The sequence below is a fragment of the Chrysemys picta genome, chromosome 8, assembly GCF_011386835.1.
Source record: "Chrysemys picta bellii isolate R12L10 chromosome 8, ASM1138683v2, whole genome shotgun sequence".
In the NCBI taxonomy this organism is placed as follows: domain Eukaryota; kingdom Metazoa; phylum Chordata; order Testudines; family Emydidae; genus Chrysemys; species Chrysemys picta.
The window spans coordinates 57,140,147-57,158,724 of NC_088798.1; the positions used below are offsets into that span (position 1 = coordinate 57,140,147).

The 18,578-nt window shown below is 40.1% G+C and overlaps 1 protein-coding gene across 1 annotated transcript in view; it reads right to left on the minus strand.

Annotated features, from left to right (window-relative positions):
- The window catches only part of CEP350 (centrosomal protein 350), a 160,679-nt gene that overhangs the window by 115,112 nt on the left and 26,989 nt on the right, over window positions 1-18,578 (minus strand). Inside the window, 4 exon segments of the mRNA XM_008166589.4 lie at window positions 3,514-3,627; window positions 5,625-6,271; window positions 16,167-16,338; window positions 17,352-17,466. Coding sequence (XP_008164811.2) covers window positions 3,514-3,627; window positions 5,625-6,271; window positions 16,167-16,338; window positions 17,352-17,466 — 1,048 coding nt within the window.

An 18,578-nucleotide genomic window follows, 5' to 3' on the forward strand; every position in this document is an offset into this window, starting at 1 on the left:
GTTGATAGAGATGAACCCAAGGGTGGGATTCAGAATCAGCATTCCCACTGAGTAGGATACATGTGACCACTATCACAATTAGAAAAACCTCACAACATCATCATCATCATCATCTGGGGATAGCAGTCATCCGCTGTAGGATATTGTGAAGGTATATCTAAAGGACATTTCCAAAAATCTAGGATAACAAATGTGAATTTGAGTGGAAAGGTCAAGAGCAGATAGATAACACATAACTAAGGAGGGTTCCACAAGATTTTAGGACAGAGCTGGGAAAAGCTAAGTTTTGCTTATAGTTCTCAAAGTGAGCCCCAACTGACTTTGTAAAGAGTTTAGATTGTTTTCTTGTGCTGATTTTTAAATACATTAAGAGAAAAAAATAATTACATTAAATCATTTAATAATTCATTAAAGAACAGGCTTAGTGATAAAAGACCTTTGAATTTTAGAAACTGAACAGTCTCTCACAGGCAAAATGGATCTTTAATACTTATATAACAAAGCCATAAAAGTCCAGAGAGTTTGTGCAGAATTCTCCAGTTATTTTTTGTTGGGAGATGTTTGCAGGATAATTTATGTGATCTCAGCATATTTTTAAAACAGCAAAGCACCGCAAAAAAAAAAAAAAAAAAAAAAAAAAAAAAGAAAGTAAAAGAAATGACAATATTTCTAGATCTACTCTCAATAATGTTAATAACCCCATGTCAGAACCACAACTTACATTATTCTGATACTATGAAATCCCAAATTTTACTGGAAGAGAATGCATAGGAAGTGAGAGAGAGTCTCTCTCTGTGGAGGGGAAGGTGTTAGAAAATGCCTGTTGTATAGGCTTAACATTTTGGAGCTTAGGGAAGGACTGTACTTAAAATGACCATTTCTGAACAGAGATGGCATCTACTGGGACATGTGTTGAATCCTACCCTGGGTTAAAATCTTGAAACATCTTAAGTGGGTGAAAGATGTAAGCATAATCTTTTTGACAAGTAAAAGTGACAAAAATATTTCAAAAAGCAAATAATTCAGTAAAGTTATTCAAATGCAAATTAAGCTTGTTTGAACTAAAAACACCACTTAAATTAGGAGCCTTCGAGGCTTCTGGTGAAGTTACAAATATGGCAGAATATACATATGTGGACCATTGAAAGCTTGTTTTGACTGGGTAATTTTGATAAAAATAGATTGTTGTTCTTTCTGGACATTTTGGTGAGGATCACTTGTCAACTTCTTCAGCTTGGCAGCAAGTTCTGAGTGTGAAGGAAGATGGATCACGACCACCATTACTTCAGCCAACATCATTAACACTGGGGCCCAAAGATTTACTATTACACCATTGGTCCTTTTCCTTTACCTGAAATATGTTCTGACCAGATAAGAACAGGTATTTGGACAACATTTTATCTTTGGTATGATCCAAGCAACTCCCGAGATGAAAGCCTAAGATCCTCATTACACCCTCTTTGTGTGTCAATTTCCATAGCCACTTTATTCCTCTCATCTCTTCTTTTTTCCTGGCTTAGTGAATCAGAAGCTATTTAACCGTATCATTTTGCTGTAGCCAGTCTAACAAACTAAAAAGCAGCCTTATCTCAGTAAAAACATCCTACAGACTTGCCAGAGGAAAGTAAAGACAATCAACAGCAGCCAAACAGTTTCCAGAGCCAGGAGGAATAAAGCCAAGGACTTGGAGTGGCTAAATGGGCATGTGCTATACTTGTGGTCTTTCAGCAACTGAACTGTAAGCAAAGCCAGGCTACATTTTAGCATCTTTGGTTACGGTTTTCTTTTTGTCCTTTGTATGCATTTGTCTTAAGAAACAGCATTTGCTTTAACAAAACCTGAGTACTATTGCTAAAATTGATCCCCTGCCACAACAAGGACATTTAATGCTATTTAAAAGACTATCAAGCAAAGGTTTTTTCTCTACACAAAGAAAGGGAATAAGGGATTACTGAAAACAATTCACTTGCATTGAGTTTTGAACATTTTCATTGCCCCCTCCCCCCTTTTTGGTGTGTGTATTTATTAAACATTGAAAGAAAAAAGTTCATTTGGTAGTGTAAAATAAGCAAAGCCAAGCCCTTGTAAAAAACTCAAACCCCTGAAATCAAATTATTGTTAACAAAGCAGCAGTAAAGAAAACAAACAAGTAAATTATAAAATCCCCAAGATCCTATCTAATCCTCACAACAGACAAAACCGATGTAGGAGTGCTGTAAGGAAAAAAAATCATGGCACATCATGACAATGTTTTTTTCATTTCCTGCTAGTTCACCTTTTTTGTCTCCCTTCTTTAGGGAAGAGTTACATAGCAACATGTGATTGTGGGAAGAGTTACCCTGGCACCCTTCTTACTGGAAAAACTTTTCCACTCCTCCTCCTCTTTTGAAAGTTGGATACAGCTGAACCTTCTGTTTCCCTTGAGACTTCTCATGTATTAATACCTGGCTTGATTTAATTTATCCCTTATAAGAGAAACTGGGATAAGAGTTGTCAAGACAACGAAAGTCCCTTTCTGGGTCCTGAAGTATCTGTACTGTCCAGTGATCTTTTGATTAGCATATGACATGACTTTTCACTCCTGACAGTTTAGGAGAAGTTAAGCTACCTCATAGCGGAACACACCACAACACAAAACATCTCCACAACTAATTTTGCGAGTGGTAATTTGGTAAAAAGGTGCGTATAAGGGGCAGAATTAAAGCTGTGCCACATAGTGGTAGTAGTTGTGGTAACTGAAAGGTGTGCATTTGTTAGCACTGTCTGCATTTTTTCAAATGAAAAATTTTACCACAAAAAAGTGGGGTCTCATCAAAAACAATTTTATTGTGGGAAAAGATCTGATGAAATTTTTCAATGGGAAATTTCAAAATTAAATGACAAATTGTTCCACTTTAATCTGCATTTTTTATCCCAATACAAAATAAAACAATCATTTGACTTATTTAAAAAAAAATCCTGTTAGTTAAAAATGTTTTGCAGGGGGGCAAAAGTTTTTTCAACCAGTTCTAGTGCCTCTGGATGGAGTACAGCAGAGAGTCGGAAACTGGGAGGCACAGAATGTATTCTGGTGTGGGAAGCTTAAGAAAAAAAAATGTACTGCGCACATTTTATGCTGCCCTCTGCCTTGCCTTCACAATTGGGAAGCCGAAGAGTGGTGGCTGCTGGCTGGGTGCCCAAAACTGCAGCATCTCACTTAAAATTTACATTACTATGTACTTAAATGGCTCTGTTTGAATCAATGCCTTCCTGCTTTTAATATTTAGCAAGAGTTGCATGTTGATTTTTTTATTGGTGTATTTACTTGTGTGGCAGAGGGCATAAACTACTACAGATGCAAAGAATGGTGTGATCAAATAAGTTTAAGAAACACTGGAATACAGGATATGCACTATTAGGTAGCTCAACTTTTCATTTGCCATGCGTTTGTGTCAGTTAAGTTGTGTGTGTAGCAATCCTAGCTGCTTCTCAAAGAAGCCTGTGTGTATTAATAAGCTTAGATCTGCTTCTCACCTGTTAATTGGAGAGCTATATCTCGATACAACTCCCTACTGATGTTATGAAATTCCTCTTCATGCCACACCTTTCCATCAGGAGTGCGAATCTTTGTCTCAGCAGGATTGAAACCTACGGTAAACAGAGTTTTATCTAGATTTTGCAGAATACTTTAAAAACCTTGAGGAAAAAAATTGTGCTATTAGGCCTTGTCTACACTACACAGTTTTGTTGACAAAACAGTGGAGATGTACACATTGAAATGCTCCTCCCGCTGATGTAACTCCCCTGCTATGCCAACATAATAAAATCACCTCACTGAGAGGTATAGAATTTATGTCGGTGTAGTTAGATCTACATAGACACTGCGTTCCTTACATCAGATTTTGGCTGTCATTCTTGTCAGGTTCACGGCTCCAAATTGACAAGAAAGCCAACTCCTGGCTCCCAAGACGGCTGCTGCCTGGTCTCTGCTTCAAGCTGGGGTGCCACCCAGGCTCCCAACTCCCCAGTGGGAGCCCTGCCACTTCCCAGGGTCCTGGCTTTCCGCTGGGAGCACAGCAGCTGACCAGGCTCCGAGCGCAGATCTCCCCGCAGGAGGCAAGATGCCCCAGGCAGCTGCCTCGCCACTCCCAGGTGGGAACGGGAAGGCAAGAAGCCCTGGGGAGCAGCTGGGCTCCCAGTGGGGAGCTACATGGAGCTAAGAGCCCTGGCTCTCAGTCCCCCACATGGCTCCTCTGCAGACGGTGGAAGCGCTCCTTGTGAGGGCACGCACCATGGACAGAAAGAGGATAGTGTGGACACCAGCCACTGCAGTATTTAATGCGATGGCTGTAAGTCGACCTAACATAGGTTGACTTATCTTTGTAATATAAACATATCTTTTATATGGTGCCTAAAAGGCTGTTTTCAGTTGCCAAGGTAAATTACATTAGGAGAAAGTACTACACCGCAAGCAGTTAACGAGCACTAGCTTAACAAGGAGCATTACCAAAAGTACAAATAAGGCCTGATTTTCCAAGTCTTATCAGAAATTCATACCTATTCCATGTCTCAAATTTAGAGAGTAAAAGACCAGGATTCATGTTTAGAGATTTCAGAGAAGTGTGTAAACTAACCAAGATGTTAGATTTCAAAAGAAGCTACTGTGCACAAAGAGGGGCCTAGGCACCCTTAATCTTTCCACATGTATTTATAGGCAGACCCACTCTCTATTCACTCACAAAAATATCATTGAGTTTAGGGGGAAAGCCGGATCCTAATTTCACAGAAAGGGCCCATTTCTAGTGCATGTGCAACAAACAATTTAAAAGAGGTTCTATTAAAAAAAACTCTTGTGCACAAGACTGTATTTCCATTATAGTCAGCAGCAGCTTTAAAAAAAAACCTAACTCACTCAATGAGTGAACAATACTTTTAAACAGTATATAAGAATATAATACGGTCAGATAATCTAAAGAGGCCCCATATTGGATTACCTGAAGTATGTTTTGGTTAATGTCAATAATTGTACCTTTTGAGGTTTCTGCATTTTTCTCTTTGTAAAAAAAGTGTAAATTTTATTAAGAAACGATGTTAGACCACCACCATTGCCATTTTAGACTCATAGAAATTATGGGAGCCTGAAGTTAGGACAAATACATGATCTTAATTCTTTGTGTTCATGGTGAAATACAAAGTGAAAAGCTTAAACTTGCACTTCCTGGCTTTTGCTTCAAACCTTTAAACTGTTTTAAATGCAGTTGGTGTTTAACGTACCTTTGACGAAGTGATTAGAACAAAAAAAAAGTTTCAGCATATATAAATTGCCAAACGCTGCACAGGACTACATGAAAATGCATCTAGTATGCAGATAACCTAAGAGAGTAATGAGATGGCATGCTCTAATTTTCTATTTTGACTGGGGAGAAGATGCAGGAGGAATTATAAATGATGTAAAACATACTGAAGGTGTACATTTAGACGGCATAATTTCTTGCCTGTGGTCATATTTAAACTATTTCTACCCAAACAGACAGAAGTCACAAGCCAATTCCCATATTTTGACATGCTGCACAAAAACTCTCCTTTCTCTCTCTCTCTCTCTCTCCCCCTACATGTAAATAACATGAGATAGAGGGTCTACATACCTTTATATGTTGGAGCAGGGGGTGCAACTGCCACTTTTCTGACTTTTGGCGTCACTGCGTTCTCCACATTTGTTACCACTACGGGCTGTTCGGCATATCCCAGAAGTTGTCCCTTGCTGCCTAATTCTTCCGAATGCTCCCATTGCTTCCTAATCCGCTCCTTCAGCTTCTCCAATTTAGCATCATGCAATTTAGCATCATGCTGCCGCCGTTTTAAGATTTCCAGCCTGTGGGCACTAGATGTACTAGTGGAGGAAGGAGAAGATTCTGCCAGCCTTATCCCTTTCAGTTCAGCATCCTGGGCTGTGCTACTCAAAGGAGTTTTAGTGCTGCTCTCATCTCTTCTGGATACATTAGTCTTTTCCTCCTCTGATCTTGTAGGGGTTACAGCTTTAAAAAGAGACTCAATGTTCTGCAAAGCATCAATTGCTGGTCGGTCATTCAAATACCTAACAACTGTGTCATCTGCAGCAGAAGAACGTGGGCTTTCAAAATTTCTGTTATGTAAGTCACTTTCATTCCTGTCATATATCATACAGCTCATTCCTTCAGTCTTATCCTGTGCTTCATTACGGTCTAAACCAGACAGCAAACATTTTGCCTCCAATTGACTAGCACTTTGATAAGATGGTGCACCATAAGTCTCCCTACCACAAAAGAAAGTCAACATTAGAAACACAACAGTAAAAACACCACAAACTAGGTTTGAAATAACTCTGTAGTCACCATCACATGAAGTATACAGTATGAATGCCTGTGAGTTTCTTAAATCAGAGAGAATGCTATTCACTGTGTAAAAATCTACCAATTTTAACATTTGTGACCATCATTTATGCTGCTTAAACTATAGTGGTCAGCATAACAATGGTTTCAACATTTGCTGAGATAAACTAACTTTTACACACACCAGAAAACCTCTGAAAGGTATGGATTTCTAGATGCCAATCAGCAACACCTATTAGATGACTCATGGAAACAAATACTTTGTTTATTACAATGGGCACTTAATGTTAGCTAATATAACGAAAGTTGCAAAAGTTTAAATTATATCCCCATTTTTACATGCTCACCACTTTTCAAATGTTTCCCTATTTCAGCTGAAATTTTCTATACTTGGTTTCTGCTTTGAAGGTGATTCCTTCCCACCCCTTGAAACTTTGAGCAAAATCCCTTTAGTAGCTTAGGTTTGGCAAGAGTGAAAAAAATGTGTGCACAGTTCCTTAAGTTAGCATTTCTTAGTTCAGAAAATGTATAGTAGACAATGAAGCTTCTAAGTTGCAGAGAAAGGAACTTGCATCTGACATATGTGCACAGCATAGACAAACTGATGAGAAAGGAACTTACCGATCTTTCAGACTGAATTGGGGGTAGAGCAGTGAACTTCACAAGGTTCACTAATAGAGGTTATCAGCTCAGCAAGCTAATTTACCTCCCAATATCTTCCATCCCAACAGTTCTCTCTCTTTTTAAAAACCCAACAACTGTTAATGGAATGTTAACAGTTTGCAGTATCAAGCAATCAGAAGTAAGAAAATTCCAAAAGATAAGGCTGTTTTGGAAGCTGACTGACAAAATTTCTTATATGCAGTATTTTAATGCAAATGTGCAGAATCAGGGTTTGTAACATCTACTGATTCAGGGCATGCATAGGTTTTGGCCAAACAAGTGAACTGAGTGGGAAAAGCAGTTTTCAGCAGCTTTCCTGGAAGAGAAGGGGGGAGACTGGGAACAGAGTGGCCCAAGCACTGCAGCACATTTTACAGAAAGAAGGAATTATAACAGCTAGAGTTGCTACATTCTTATAGGAGGGTGGAAGAGTGAGAAGTAGAGTGGACCACAGCTTCTGTTGCCTTAAAAAAAAGGGAGGTAGAATCTAGGTACAGAAGACTCAAGTGAAAAAAGGGATCTGCACCCAGGAAGGTAAATGCCATCTCTTCGGGCAGCATGCTGAGAGCAGACAGCCTGGAAAGGGATGGGGTAGAAATGATTCAACCTAGAACATAAAAACATAAAAATGGCCATACTGGGTCAGACCAAAGGTCCATCTAGCCCAGTATCTTGTCTACCGACAGTGGCCAATGCTAGATGCCCCAGAGGGAGTGAACCTAACAGTGATCTCTCTCCTGACATCCATCTCCACCCTCTGGCAAACGGAGGCTAGGGACACCATTCCTTACCCATCCTGGCTAATAGCCATTAATGGACTTAACCTTCATGAATTTATCCAGTTCTCTTTTAAACGCTGTTATAGGCCTAGCCTTCACAACCTCCTCAGGCAAGCAGTTCCACAAGTTGACTGTGCGCTGTGTGAAGAACTTCCTTTTATTTGTTTTAAACCTGCTGCCCATTAATTTCATTTGGTGGCCCCTAGTTCTTGTATTATGGGAACAAGTAAATAAATTTTCCTTATTTACTTTCTCCACATCACTCATGATTTTATATACCTCTATCATATCCCCCCTTACTCTCCTCTTTTCCAAGCTGAAAAGTCCTAGCCTCTTTAATCTCTCCTTATATGGGACCCGTTCCAAACCCCTAATCATTTTAGTTGCCCTTCTCTGAACCTTTTCTAATGCCAGTATATCTTTTTTGAGAAGAGGAGACCACATCTGTACGCAGTATTCAAGATGTGAGCGTACCATGGATTTATATAAGGGCAATAAGATACTCTCCGTCTTATTCTCTATCCCCTTTTTAATGATTCCTAACATCCTGTTTGCTTTTTTGACTGCCGCTGCACACTGTGTGGACGTCTTCAGAGAACTATCCACGATGATCCAAGATCTTTTTTCCTGATTCGTTGTAGCTAAATTAGCCCCCATCATATTGTATGTATATTTGGCGTTATTTTTTCCAATGTGCATTACTTTACATTTATCCATATTAAATGTCATTTGCCATTTTGTTGCCCAATCACTTAGTTTTGTGAGATCTTTTTGAAGTTCTTCACAGTCTGCTTTGGTCTTAACTATCTTGAGCAGTTTTAGTATCATCTGCAACCTTTGCCACCTCACTTTTTACCCCTTTCTCCCGATCATTTATGAATAAGTTGTATAGGATTGGTCCTAGGACTGACCCTTTGGGAACACCACTAGTTACCCCTCTCCATTCTGAGAATTTACCATTAATTCCTATCCTTTGTTCCCTGTCTTTTAACCAGTTCTCAATCCATGAAAGGACCTTCCCTTTTATCCCACAACAACTTAATTTACCTAAGAGCCTTTGGTGAGGGACCTTGTCAAAGGTTTTCTGGAAATCTAAGTATACTATGTCCACTGGATCCCCCTTATCCACATGTTTGTTGACTTCAAAGAACTCTAATAGATGAGTAAGACACGATTTCCCTTTACAGAAACCATGTTGACTTTTGCCCAACAATTTATGTTCTTCTATGTGTCCGACAATTTTATTCTGTACTATTGTTTCAACTCATTTGCCTGGTACTGATGTTAGACTTACTGGTCTGTAATTGCCGGGATCACCTCTAGAGCCCTTTTTAAATATTGGTGTTACTTAGCTATCTTCCAGTCATTGGGTACAGAAGCTGATTTAAAGGACAGGTTACACACCATAGTTAATAGTTCCGTAACTTCACATTTGAGTTCTTTCAGAACTCTTGGGTGAATGCCATCTGGTCCCGGTGAATTGTTACTGTTAAATTTATCAATTAATTCTTAAATCTCCTCTAGTGACACTTCAATCTGTGACAATTCCTCAGATTTGTCACCTACAAAAGCCGGCTCAGGTTTGGGAATCTCCCTAACATCCTCAGCCGTGAAGACTGAAGCAAAGAATCCATTTAGTTTCTCCGCAATGACTTTATCGTCTTTAAGCGCTCCTTTTGTATCTCCATTGTCCAGAGGTCCCACTGGTTGTTTAGCAGGCTTCCTGCTTCTGATGTACTTAAAAAACATTTTGTTATTACCTTTTGAGTTTTTAGCTAGCCGTTCTTCAAACTCCTCTTTGGCTTTTCTTATTACATTTTTACACTTAATTTGGCAGTGTTTATGCTCCTTTCTATTTATCTCACTAGGATTTAACTTCCACTTTTTAAAAGATGCCTTTTTATCTCTCACTGCTTCTTTTACATGGTTGTTAAGCCATGGTGGCTCTTTTTTAGTTCTTTTACTGTGTTTTTTAATTTGGGGTATACATTTAAGTTGGGCCTCTATTATGGTGTCTTTGAAAAGCGTCCATGCAGCTTGCAGGGATTTCACTTTAGTCACTGTACCATTTAATTTCTGTTTAACTAATCCCCTCATTTTTGCATAGTTCCCCTTTTTGAAATTAAATGCCACAGTGTTGCGCTGTTGAGATGTTCTTCCCAGCACAGGGATGTTAAATGTTGTTATATTATGGTCACTATTTCCAAGTGGTCCTGTTATAGTTACCTCTTGGACCAACTCCTGCACTCCACTCAGGACTAAATCGAGAGTTGCCTCTCCCCTTGTGGGTTCCCGTACCAGCTGCTCCAATAAGCAGTCATTTAAAATATCGAGAAATTTTGTCTATGCATTTCGTCCTGAGGTGACATGTCCCCAGCCAATATGGGGATAACTGAAATCCCCCACTACGATTGAGTTCTTAATTTTGATGCATCCGAAGAAGTGGGCTGTAGTCCACGAAAGCTTATGCTCTAATAAATTTGTTAGTCTCTAAGGTGCCACAAGTACTCCTGTTCTTTTTTAAATTTTGATAGCCTCTCTAATTTCCCTTAGCATTTTATCGTCACTATCACTGTCCTGGTTAGGTGGTCGATAATAGATAGGGGGGGAGGGATAGCTCAGTGGTTTGAGCATTGGCCTGCTAAACCCAGGGTTGTGAGTTCAATCCTTGAGGGGGCCGCTTAGGGATGTGGGGCAAAATCAGTACTTGGTCCTGCTAGTGAAGGCAGGGGCCTGGACTCGATGACCTTTCAAGGTCCCTTCCAGCGCAGGGGCTGTCTAACCGGAGGTGGGACAATTCTACAGTGTCCTGGAAAGCCTCATCAACATACCTCTCTGCCTCCCTTAGCTCCTCCAGTTCTGCCACCTCGGCCTCCAAAGCCCGTACGCGGTCTCTGAGGGCCAGGAGCTCCTTGCACCAAATGCACACATACGCCACCTGCCCACAGGGCAGGTAATCATACATGCTGCACTCAGCGCAATAAACTGGATAGCTCCCACTCTGCTGCTGGGCTTCTGCCTGCATTCTCTCCTACAGCTACCTAAGTTAATGAAAGGGTTTTGTTTAAATCAAGAAGTTTTGAATGAATGTAGTTTAGTTTATAGGTTTTAAAGAACGGCAAGTGAACCTTGCCCCCTTCCCACTCCCCTTCCAAACTCCCTTGCGAAACTCCCTGATAGCAGCCCTGGTCGGGTCGCTTGTTCACTGCTTTATAAAGCCCTGGCCTTCTTGATAGCCCCGCCCACTAAGGCTCAGCCAATTAACAGAGGCTTCTAGCTTTCAAACCTTACTTTGTAGCTCACAGCTTCCAACTGCCAGCCACAGCACATGGTCCTTCAAACAACCAAACAAACGGACAGACAAACACAAGCTCAGCACACAGCAAGTAACCTCCAAACACAAACTACAGACAGCCACTTACCCCAAGGGTGCTGTATTTGCTCCTCCTTCACCTGGAGAACTCCCTTGTGAAACTCCCTGTTAGCAGCCCTGTTTGCAAAAACCTACAGAATCACAGAACTGGAAGGGGCCTTGAGAGGTCTTTTAGTCCAGTCCCCTGCACTCAAAGCAGGGACCAAGTATTATCTAGACCATCCCTGACAGGTGCTTGTCTAATGTGCTCTTAAAAACCTTCAGTGATGGAGATTCCACAATCTCCCTAGGCAGTTTGTTCCAGTGCTTAACTACCCTGACAGGAAGTTTTTCCTAATATCTAACCTAAACCTCCCTTACTGCAATTTAATCCCATTGCTTCTTCTCCTATCCTTAGAGATTAACGAGAACAATTTTTCTCCCTCCTCCTTGTAACAACCTTTTACGTATTTGAAAACTGTTGTCCTGTCCCCCCTCAGTCTTCTTTACCCCAGACTAAAAAAAAAAAACCATTTTTTTCAGTCTTCCCTCATCATGTTTTCTAGACCTTTAATCATTTTGTTGCTCTCCTCTGGACTTCTTCCAATTTCCTGAAACATGGCGCTCAGAACTGGACATTATACTCCAGTGGAGACCTAATCAGCACAGAATAGAGCAGAATTACCATATGTACTCGATCATAAGCCAGTTCATTTATAAGCCGACCCCCCCAAAATGGATAAGTAAAAATGGAAAATAATAATTCAGGGGTCAGCAAACTTTGGCTCCCGGGCCATCAGGATTAGCCACTGGTGGGCCGAGATGGTTTGTTTACCTTGAGCAGCCGCAGGCATAGAGGTAAACCTAAGTAAACAAAGTGTCCCGGTGTTCCAGCTGCTTACCCTGATGGGCTGGGACAGCAACTGGTGGGGAAATTTTTTTTGGGTGGGTGGGAAAAGCTGGGAGTCAGGGAAGTAACCCCTGTGACCACCCCCCACATGAGCCCACCCCTAGCCCGGGACCCCCACACTCTCCCCATCCCATCCCTTCCCACCTTATCTTGGGAGGATGTCTCTGGCCTGGCTGGAGCTGCTCCGGTAAGCTGGGCAGTGCGGCCGCAGCCTGCTCCGGCGGACCAGACCGGGCGGCGCAGCCGCAGCCTGCTCCGGCAGGCCAGGCGGCGCGGCCACAGCCTGCTCTGGGGTGCAGGGCTGAGCAGCATGGCTGCAGCCTCCCAGCCCCGGAGCTGCAGCTGCTTCGAAGGCTGGGGGGAGAGCAGTGTGGCCAGAAGCAGAGAGCCTCTGGCCCCACCTCTTCCCTTCTGTCTCTGCTGGCTGTACTGCCTTTCCTTGCTCCCTCTGTTGGGGGGAGGGGCTGTGTCCCACCTCTCCCTCTCTATACCCGTTCATAAGCCAACCCCCTTCTCTGGTACTTCCGTTTACTAAAATAATTCGGCTTATGAACGAATATATACGGTGCTTCTCGTGTCTTGCTTACAACTCTCCTGCTAATACATCCCAGAATGACGTTTGCTTTTTTTTTTTTTTTTTTGCAAGTGTTAGACTGTTGAGTCATATTCAGCTTGTGATCCACTATGACCCCAGATCCCTTTCCACTGTACTTCTTCCTAGGCAGTCATTTCCCATTTTGTATGCGTGCAATTGATTGTTCCTTTCTAAGTAGAGTATTTTGCATTTGTCCTTATTGAATTTCACCCTATTTACTTCAGACCATTTTTCCAGCTTGTCCAGATCATTTTGAATTTTAATTCTATCCTCCAAAGCACTCGCAATCCCTCCCAGCTTGGTATCGTCCGCAAACTTTATAAGTGTACTCTCTGTGCCATTATCTAAATCATTAATGAAGATATTGAACAGAACCAGACCCAGGACCAATCCCTATGGGACCCCCACTTGATATGCCCTTTCAGCTTGACTGTGAACCACTGGTAACTACTCTCTGTAAACAGTTTTCCAATCAATCATGCACCCTCCATCTAGGTTGTATTTCCCTAGTTTGTTTATGAGATGGTCATGCAAGACAGTATCAAAAGTCTTGCTAAAGTCAAGATACACCACATCTACTGCTTTGCCCCCATCTACAAGGACTGTTACCGTCAAAGAAAGCTGCTAGGTTGGTTTGACAGAATTTTTCTTGACAAATCCATGATGACTGTAACTTATCACTTTATTATCTTCTAGGTGTTTGCAATTTGATTATTTGCTCCATTATCTGAAATTAAGATGACTGGCCTGTAATTCCCTGGATTGTCCTTGTTTTCTTTTTATAGATTGGCACTATATTTGCCCTTTTCCAGTCCTCTAAAATCTCTCCTGGCTTCCATGACTTTTTAAAGATTTGCTGATAGCTCAGATATCCTAGTCAGCTCCTTTAGTATTCTAGGATGTGCGCGCGCTATGAGGGCAGAATTTATTTATTTAAGGTTTATAGAAGAGCGGTTGAATATGTGCCAATGGCAGGAGTACTGAGGTGACACTATTTTTCATCTAGGCTAGTAGGCTTAGTCCTTGGGCAAGTATATGTTCAAGGGAGCTTTTTGAAGCCATGTGCATAACATTGCACACACACAGCATTTTCTATTTCTCTTTCCCCTGTTAAATACAGACCTTCAAGTATCACACTCTTAGTAATGTATATCATAAAAGTATACAGGACATGCAATAGGACAGAATTAACATTATCAGAACAAGCATAACAATTTGAATGCCCTGACTTGAGTACTTGATCTTACAATCTTCACAATGTAAAAAGCTAGTCTTTTTCATTTCCTGTACTTTAGATTTCTTTATATCTAAGTATATTTGAATGAGAAATGATATTAGGTTGATAAGAGTTCATCTGCTTGTGTTTTTCCCCCCTGCATTTGAAGTCAAACAATTTGATACACTGTTTTTACACCAAGCGACTGATGTCAAGGAAAGAATTATTCCAGATGGGGAACTAACAACAGGAGCAGTTTAATTAGCAAAAGAGCCCCCAGCCTGACAGGTCCAACTCGGCCTCCTATGTAGCGAAGGAGGAAAATCCACAGTTGGAATGAGGAGCCTGCAAGCAAGATAGAAGTTCTATGTTTGCTTACGTTTCATTTCTACTGGTACTGAGAGAACATTGGTGCTGGGCCCATTATAAAGAAAGAGATAACGGGTAGGATTTAAAAAAAACAGTCAGTGGTGGCCTAATTCAACTCTTACCAAAGTCAATAGGAGTTTTACCATTGACTTCAGTGGGATCTAAGTTAGGCAGAGGTTCCGCACTTTAAAAAATCCTACACGTTATCAATTTAAACAAGTAATTCATTATGACTAGGGCCAAGGTTTGCCACAAACTGAGAAAAAAAGTAATGAAGGACTTATGGTGAAATGTTACAAGTCTCAGAAATCTTCAGTACTAACCAAACTAACTCTGCAGTGACAAGCTTGTTTTAGGTTTCTGGGTACATTATAATCATTAAGTATTTCTCCCCACCACACACCTTCCAACTGCCCCCAATCAATATTTTCTTAAAGTCAGCAAGGTTCTCTGCACACGTGCGCATGTGAGAGAGACAGACAGAAAGACAGACAGAGTGTTCCCTACAATAGGGTCAGTGATCCCCTGCTGTTCAATACTCTCCTATGCAATTTTAAAGGTGTTTCTTTAAAGACTCCAAGTTTACCAGCTTGTTTGTTGACTTAACAGGTTGCAAAAATTCCACAAGTAAAATGTCAAGGAAGTTAAAAAATTTAAATTACACGAATACATGACAACAGCCAAGAAAAACTTTATCATTACTTATGATGTTCAAAAATAAATGAAGTGTCACGTTCTGTTGGTTATGGCAATAATAAAAGAGCTGGTCCTCAATCAATCGAAGTCCTCAAAAGAGCAAAGAAAAAAATGTATCAAGATAGAAAACATTCTTTCTACATCACCAATATTATACATTAGAAAAAAGATTCTAAGATGAATCAAAAGTAGGAAAAGTTGTTTTTAAAATCTATCACCATTGCCAAGAAGTTAAGAAATAGCTACTAATTCCCTATGACTTGTAATAATGCTTTGTACTTCCTCTGCTGGCTTTGCAACAGCAATTCAGCACTTAAATAAAACATTTCAGTCTTTCTGATATCATTTGCAATACCAGTGCTGAAGAAGATTCTTTGGCTTATTCTGTACACTGTATAGAAAATTAAACTATTGGTAAAGAGTGTCAACTCTGTTAAGGACAGCCTTTTAAACAAGTTGTCATAGAAAAATAGTAGGAGTTTTGGTTTCAATCTTTTAAAGGTGGATTCTAAAAACAGGTAATAAAAAAATCTAGTTATTTCATTGTCATTTTAAAGCACCAATCAATAGTGTGAACAAAATTAAGTTACTTCTTAATCACGTTTTCATTTATGTAGGAAGAAAATACCAACAAATTCCCATGAATTAGCTTCTGGGAAATAGGAAGCATACAATAAGGTATTTTCAAACCTGATGACAAGAACTGACTAGTAATCATTAGGGCTGGAATTTTCAGAACAGTTTAAGGGACTAGAGTTCCTAACCCACTTAAACCCCTTTAAAAATCCCAGTTAAGATAGCTCCCTGATCTTTAAAAACAAATGTTTTGCCTCAATACTAAGAATTAAATGCTTGGATTTAGTAGACATTAGTAGAATTACAGCATATTATTTTACTATAGGTGGTTAGCAGAAGCAGGAGAAGAACAAGAATGCATTTTCAGCAACAAATACAAAACTTTTATGATATTCCAAATATTGGGTGGGATTATCACTGATGTTAAAGACATAAGAGACCTATTGGATCATTGTGTCCATCCTCCTGTAAATGGATGATAAAGCCCCTTACGCAACACAAGACATTATACTTGCTCAATCTAAAATCAAGAGGTTTTGTTCATTCTCCACCTGTTGGCAGAAAAAAATAAACCCAGTCCTGAAGTGTTCATAAGAGCATTGGCAACAGCTCTGTTCCAGTTTCTGTATTTCACAGTAAATGTCAGTTCTCTCTTGCACTAACCTGTATGAAGCCAAGGGTTCACGAAATTCCACACGGCTACTCTTTTTCACATTGCTCTCCAGAGTTGTAGCTCGAAGAGGACTGCGGGAGGACTTTTCTTTGCGTGACTTATTTTGGCTGGAGGACCTGGAGGCTGAAGCAGAAACCAAGGAATCCTCTAGGTACCTACCATCTGCAGGAAGAGAAGGCTCATAGGGCTGAGTGGTTTAGAATGCAGTTCTCCTTGGGTTCAATTAGTGCTCAAGAATAGCACTTAAGTTATCACCTTCTCTTCACCAGCAAGCTGTTTCAAGCTACCAGGAGTAAGTGGTAAACACTCAAGCAAATCATTGCACTAGTTCGTCATATAAAATTTCTAAAAGAATATTTAAAAAAACATAACTGGAAATGATTAAGCCCGAGAGAGTTGATTGAATCAGAGAAATATAGAGATCCAACCAGTTTTCTTGCTGCTCTGACATGTCAATATAAAACAGTGGTTTTCAAACTTTTTGTATTGGTGACCCTGTTCACACGGCAAACCATCTTGCGACCCTCTGCGGGGTCACGACCCCCAGTTTGAGAACCCCTGATATAAAACCTATGAGAATGCCAAATGAGTTAAATTACGACTAACCATAGGGGCTGAACAGAGATGAGGAAAACACACTCTGCAAATAGGAACATATTTTTTCATAAGTGATTTAAGTTCTAAAAGTAGCATTAGACAATATGATTTTTCCTCTTTTCATAGCCTTGTCGTCATGATTACAATCACTCTAAAAATGCAATATAAGGGCATTTATCCTTGAAAGTGAGTGTTGTGAAACTATTAAAATAAATTAACCAGTTAAAGAAATGTTAAAAATTTAGATGGTCACTCCAATGTAATATACTACTGTTGGAGCCAGCCATCAGCATGTGTAGCTGTTAGCTGGAATGCCGTAGAAACACGGTAACAGACTATGGCAAGCACAAGTTGCAGCAAAGCACCTTTCTAGTGAGTTCCAAATACCATCACCAGATACGCAGCATATTTTTTTTTCCAAGACAATGTATTCAGAAGGGAAACATTGCTCCAACTTTCTCTCAAGTTCATAAACAAAGGAAACTGAGAAAAGAGGATTAAAAAAATAAAAATGATACTACTCAGAAAGACTTATTCTTACCCTGCCCTATATAATTAATCTTTTAAGTAATACACACCTTTCCTGCTTATTTTCCTGGTAGCAATGGCAGAGGGTTTCTTGGCATCCATGACAGAATCAAACACTGCTGTGCTGGTAGGCGCTACCTCCAGTTTATTCTCAATATGACGCAACTAGAATTTCAAGACACAAAACAATATTCAGGTTCATTTTTTAAATGTCGAGGATACAACTTTAAAAAAAAGTACAGAACTCCTCTCACTTTCATAGTAAGAAACAATTACAGGCAAGAACAGCTTTAAAAGTCTGGTGGTATAAACTTGTATAGTCTTGTGACCAGAAACATTAGATTAAGAAGATTAGTACAAAAAAGATTATTCAAATTAAGTTCTGTTCACTAAATCTGTTTCCATAAGTGGGTCATTGCCAACAACAGAATTATACAAAATGCCAAAGGTCTTAACACTTGGCCTCATTGAAACATAAACACTAAGAACGAAAACACACTGTATTCTATAATGCTCTACTCTAGAGGTAACATGAAATAGGATTCCACATATAAAATTATACCTCTTCACTCAGCTATTAAAAATGAGAGGGGTAATGAACAAACAGAGAAATTCCCTAAGTTACCAAAGAAATTTAGCATCTTGATATCACTGTACCCCAGTTTATAGAAAATGTAGCATTGCATCATGAGTATATAGCTTAAATTCACACATCATGGTAGTAATTCTATGGTTGGTGCAGAACATATGGAACTATGAAACATACGTATATTGCTTCAACAGCCCCAATCTCTGAATCTCAGTAGGTAAGGAGAGGACAGTTAGTTCCTTTAAAATGATGAATAGAGGTATCTCACTCTACAGCTCACACCTGCAGGGATCTGGGAGATTTTCAAACGTAAGCAGTGACTCTGAGTGCCCAACTCTGACATTGTAAAGGGATCTGGATTTTCAGAGGATGGGCATTCATTACTTTCTGAAAACCAGTACCCTTTAAAATGCCAAAATTAGGCACCCAAAATCACTAGTCACTTTTGAAAAACCTTCGCCTTGATATTTACTAGCCCTAACTAAGGTTTTCAGGAGCAAGATTCTTTATAATATTCAGTTTGGTGAAAGCTGACATGTAATTTGGCGGCCCAGGATTACTACAGAACTACCAGTTGGCAGCTTATGCGCTTTCTGGGGTTGTAAATTCTTTGGGGAATGGACTGTCTTTTTGTTCTGTTTGTGTACAGTGCCTAACACCAAGGGGTCCTGGCCGATGACTGGGGTTC